Source organism: Pseudonaja textilis, chromosome 3, assembly GCF_049901715.1.
Source record: "Pseudonaja textilis isolate UNSWEBS1 chromosome 3, rPseTex1.2, whole genome shotgun sequence".
Lineage (NCBI taxonomy): Eukaryota > Metazoa > Chordata > Lepidosauria > Squamata > Elapidae > Pseudonaja > Pseudonaja textilis.
The window spans coordinates 64,659,128-64,664,732 of NC_141992.1; the positions used below are offsets into that span (position 1 = coordinate 64,659,128).

The following is a 5,605-nucleotide window of genomic DNA, read 5'->3' on the forward strand; positions in this document are numbered from 1 at the left end:
TAGGAGGCACCATCAGTACAATTTGGCTTTATTAAGAACAAGTTTCAAAACATACAATATAATAATGTTTCCATTATATAAAATGCATGGCAATCCTTCATGTTTAAATTATCAAATGCATTCCGTTACAGTTTCTGGATTCTAAACAAAAGAGTATTGATCTAATACAATAATGTGGTAACTAGCTTCCAGGTTTACTTTGGATCATATCCATTTATGTGCTAATATGTTTAGTAATAAAACTTTATCTTATGCTATACTTGGTGCTAACATCAACACATTTTATAGGAATACAGCCAGGTAATATCTATATTTCATTGCTGAATATAGGGTAGTTACAAGCACTATAGTGTAAGCAGTCTTATTTATTTATACTAAAGCCGATAACCTCACTTTCACCTCTCTGAAAATTGGATCCCTGAAGCAGCTATTGTCCATTCAAAAACAACTACATATTAACAGAAATAAAGTGGGTCAATGCATATAAATCAAGAGAAATGAAATTAATGATTGCAGTAATTTTAGAGCTAGTCAAAACCATATGCAGGAAGTGAATGAAACCAAGCCTTGCTGCAGAACACAGACCACTAGAAGGAAGAAAATGTCTTAAATTCCTACAGCATAACATTTTGCAAGTTTGTTACTACTATCACACAAAAAAGTTGCCTCTAACTGCCCTGGAGAAGGCAACTAAGTCTATAGTGCGATGCATGTAAACATTATAGAGAATAATGTCAGTATTCTTAACACAGTTGCTGTTTATAACACAGTTGCTATTCTAGAAAGATGTGTGTCTTAACATAATTTTAACTGTGTCTGGAATTGTGAGTCAGATTGTACAAATAAATAGGTCAGAAGATCAAATTTACAATCGTCCTTCCACTGCCTCCTGGGCATATTTAATTGTTTTTTTCCCTTAAAGTTAAAGATAAATCAGGAATGTTCCATCCCTGCTGTGAAAAACCAACTACTGATTGAGAAAATGCAGTATTCTGGTGTGTATAATCTATGAGCCTAAACATCTGGAGGACATCAGATTGGAGCAAACTATATGCTTTAATTAGATCTTTCACTGGATCTCCTAAGTTAAATATAGAGGGTCTATCTATAATACCCTCTCTGAAAATCTACCTTATCAATAACATTTTCTTTTTCAAAAGATTAACAATTTGAGCCTGGTGCTCAGTGACACTGGATTCTGCTACTTGCAGTGGGGTCTTCTTCAAGCTATTAGCAGCCTGCAGATTTGCTTTATCTCCTGCAGACCAGTTGAGCAGTGCTCTTACAGAATCAAACTGACCAGCTTTGCAAGCACAGTGCAATGGAGTATCTTTATTGTTGTCCAAGGCATTAATAGATGAGCCATTGTTCAACAAAAAATCTATCAGATGGCTGTGTCCATGTTCTGCTACAAGATGCAATGGTGTCTTTCTCCAAATATTTTTGTCATTTATATTTTTATTATCTCCTGCCACCAAAAGTTCTTTTAATATCTCCATATTCCCATTGATAGCTGCATAATGCATTGGTGTGCAGCCATCCATGTCTTTGCTTGCAACTCTAGACTTTTTAGCTAACAGGGCTTTCACTGCATAAAAATGGCCTCCCAAAGTTGCAAAATGAAGTGGACTCTTTTTCTCTTTATCTGTCGCATTTGGATCGGCCTTGAAATTCAGAAGCAGCTCCACCATTGCAGGATTCCCCATGTCAGCTGCAAGATGAAGAGGTGTCTTTGATCGCTTATTCTTGAGGTGGACATTAGCTTTATGTTGCAACAGCTTTAGAGCCACGTCAGTGTGACCTTTGTCACTTGCCATGTGCAATGGTGTGAACAGGTCTGTGGTGACCGCATCAATTTTAGCTCCTCCTTCAATCAGAAGGTCAACTAACGCTCCTCTGTTGTATATTGCAGCAACATGGAGGGGGGTTTGATTTCCTTGAGCAGTGATGTTAGGATCTATTCCCTTCTGCAGAAGCATCTGTGCAATGGAGAAGGCCCCAGCCTCAACCGCTAGATGTAAGGGACTACTTAAGTTAGGGGCCTTGTCCTTCAAGTTGGCTCCCTTCTCAATAAGAAATTTGGCTGACTTAATCTTCCCCGTTTTACATGCCACAAGCAATGGTGTGTGCTGCTCTTTGTTACGGACATTAATGTCTGTGCCTCTCTCAATTAAAGCCGCCACAATGCCATGCAGATCTTTCTCTATGGCTTTAAACAGGGCTGAGACCATGTCTTCAGATGATAACCCTCTGGCATATTCCAGCAATAATTTGAAGAGAGATTGGTCGTTTCTATTAAAGGCTGCCTCAATTATGCTGGAATCCACTTTGGCTCCACCTTCTAACAATACCTTGACAGTTTTCTCGTGTCCCTGAGATGCAGCATAGCTCAAGGCCGTCTGGCCTCTCTCATCCCTGGCATCGACCAAAGCACCATTTTTCAAAAGGACTTGAACCAGGTCGCTATCATCCTTGAGAGCAGCCCTGTGCAGGAAGTTGTGCTGATTCTTGTGTCGTCTCGCCTCTTCTTTTAAGATGTTCCTTAGGACGTGGATGTGCTGGTTCTGGTTGGCCAAGTGGAGCGGGGTTTTGCCTTCTTGATCCAAACTGTACATGTAGGCCCCGGCTTGGAGCAGCCTGTTCACTGCTTTATCATGACCTTTCTCAGCAGCTCTGTGCAGTGGGGTTCTTCCTTTGTTATCCTTGACCTCTAGCTTGACACCTTTGCTGATTAAATAGTCAATTATTTCAAGGTGCCCGTGACTTGCAGCAATGTGTAAGAGAGTCTCGTTAGCAGAGTTTGTTGCATTCACATCCGTCGGGCTTAAGGCTTTTTCCAGGTTGGAAAGAATTCCTTGTCTCACCAAATCAAAGACCGTAGGAATATTGTCTAGAGACTGCCTTGCTGCCAAAGTGGATTTTGATTTAGGTTTATCATAAATCATCTTTTTTGGCTTAATAGATCGAGGGCTACCCTTTCCCCCTTGATGTAAAGCCTTATCCTTTTGAATCCATCCTTTATCTTTTTCAAGGAGATACCCTACCAGTTGTCTTCTGGCATCTCCAATTTTCTCATTCACATCACTCACATAATTCCTGATCTTGCTGTACAAATGAGGCTCTACCTCTTTCAAGCAGGGATAAAAAAAAAGTCGGCACGCTCGCTCACCTTGAGAAGCCAAGATATCCAAAACGCGGGAGTTCTTTGCCATTCGTGTTCTATAGTAGGATAAAATCATTTTTTTCTCAGTTGTCAAGACACCTTTTTCTATCAGCCGGTCCAGGAGGTGATCGGGGTTTTTGATGCCTTCCACAAGTTCGTTCTTTTTCATTTTCAGTACTTCTGTGGCATATGGATTTGTGAATAAGCTAGAATACATTCTGTCTTTATATGACCACCATACACTGAATCTTTTGAAGTTCAGCATTTACTGTAATTGTAGCTCATTGAGGTTTATGCCAACAAATATTGCGGTGGCTCAGCTGGAAAAATCAGGAACAGACTTTCCTTCCTGCAAAAAACATAAACTCTTCACCTTTCACTGTTCAGTGCCATTGATTCTTTTTTCTGTTGCTCAATAACAATGTTGACAAATGTAAAAGAAAAACCCACAAAAACCAAAATGCAGTCCAATTAAAAACTATTCCAGTACACCAGGAGACCAATACGCTGTAACAAAAATCTGTGTCTCAGAATTTGTATCCAAACGCTTGATGAAATAGAAATATTTTTCATTATTTGCCATGAGAGCCATCTGTCAATATGTCAGTAACTACTGTAACCAGCAGGCTGTTTACTGTTGCTATGAAACTGGACTTTTTGTAACATTGAGATAAAATCGTAAGCACTGAGTTAATTAAACAAAAGCTTTTCATGCTGGGTTCCAGAAATGTATTTCTCCCTCCCTCCCTCTCCCTCTCCCTCTCTCCCTCTCTCTCTCTCTCACACACACACACACAAACACACACACAAACACACAGCCACTGTGTCTCTGTAAATAATTTTTTGCACATTTTAGTAAACAACATATCATTTGAGGAAAGTTAAATTTCAAGTTTAGAAAACAGACAAATTTAACAATGTAGGCATTTTGATTACAATGATTTGGGAATATTATAATGATGGCATCTGATAAATAGCAGGTTAAAACAATCCTATCAGTAATTACAGGAGGAGAGAAGATCGATGGAATGTGATGCCACAATAGTAGAATAACTGCTGTAGCTGTTTACAGCTCCTGTATGTGCCCAGCTTCTTCTAACAAGGTAGAAATGTCAGAAATTCTTTACCCAGCATTGTATATACCTAGAACTATCTTGATGAGGAATGATACCCACCTGTCATTTGCATCTACAGAGAATTGAAAAACTTAGTACATTCCATTAACAATATTTCCTCTATTGTCAGTTCCTGAGTTAAGAACATCTGACTTACAGGCAACCTATTCTTATGAATAGGCTGCCTATTACTAAAAATGGTGGATGGTGCTCTCCTTCCTAGAACCAATGAATGGCTGAAGCCACACAATGTTTTCATGACCCACTGAAGCTTTTTTTTTTTTTTAAATATACAACCTGTTTTCCAGCAGTTCATGAAAACATTGTATATGCTCAGTGGTTCATCAAAGTAAGGAGAATGCCACCCACCATTTTCAATAATAGGCAGTCTGTTCCTGAGTTCCAACTTACTTGCCTACAAAATCAAATTAAAAACAGACTTAGGAATGGATCCAGGGACTTCCTGTACATCAATCATACAGAAAGATGCTACAGCATCTTTGATCCATCACCTCCATTGACCATGGCAGCAATGATTTGTCTAATCCACAAACACAATTTTGAAGCCCAACACACATATGCAGGAAGGAAGGTCTTGTATAATTCAGGGAACAGCAGATAATTTACAACTTGGTAGGCTGAGGGAATCACTTAAACAGAGCCATCAAACATTTTCAGCAACAGCTCACTATCTAACGTGCCATGTGCATGTAGTTGAAAAATGAATGAAAACAGAAGAAACAGAATATTTGCTGGCTTTTTTTTAAAAAAAAAGTATTAAGCAGACATGGGTGAATTGAATGGTTGAAACTACTCTAGAATTGAAGCATTTTTCTTTATAGGTCTGTATTTGGCTGAAAGGAGGAAAATAGGTGCGAATGTGAATATGTTTTGAAAAGCGACATATTGAGTAATTTGGCTTTTTGAATCTGGTTGAAATGTACCCATTAAACAGCCAAGATATTTTGTTTGTTTAAACTAGTAATGCTGACCCAGTTACTGGGACAGCAAGTTAATCACAGTACTTGAAAGAAGAGTGTTTCAAATTAATTGTTTAGTCTTCCTATCTGGCTTTGAAGGTCTCTGTGTTTGAAGCTTTCAGGGTTTTGAATTCCAAGATGAATTTGCTTCTTAATGTAACAGCTTGCTTTCAAAAGCAGCATACTTGGTGCAACATTTGTTTGACATGGTTTTCCCCCTTTCGTCTGGGAGAAACAAAATACGAATGATCTTTTTAAGGCAACTCTTACATCAGTTTCTTGCCATTTATGGCTGGATATTTTTACTAAACCCAGAAGAGGTCACTGTTTCTCTTTTCAGCCTCTCT

At 38.7% G+C, this 5,605-nt stretch overlaps 1 protein-coding gene across 1 annotated transcript; it reads right to left on the minus strand.

The window, feature by feature from the left end:
• Window positions 1-3,778, minus strand: LOC113440733 (CARD- and ANK-domain containing inflammasome adapter protein-like). Its single transcript, XM_026707327.2, has one exon. It carries the CDS (start codon window positions 3,426-3,428, stop codon window positions 1,128-1,130), a length of 2,301 nt encoding a protein of 766 aa, XP_026563112.2. The 5' UTR covers window positions 3,429-3,778; the 3' UTR covers window positions 1-1,127.
• Window positions 3,779-5,605: the final 1,827 nt, after the last annotated feature.

What these genes read in the sequence shown, in the direction of transcription:
- LOC113440733 (XM_026707327.2), bottom strand. Translation starts at nt 3,428, where the DNA reads ATGCTGAACTTCAAAAGATTCAGTGTATGGTGGTCATATAAAGACAGA.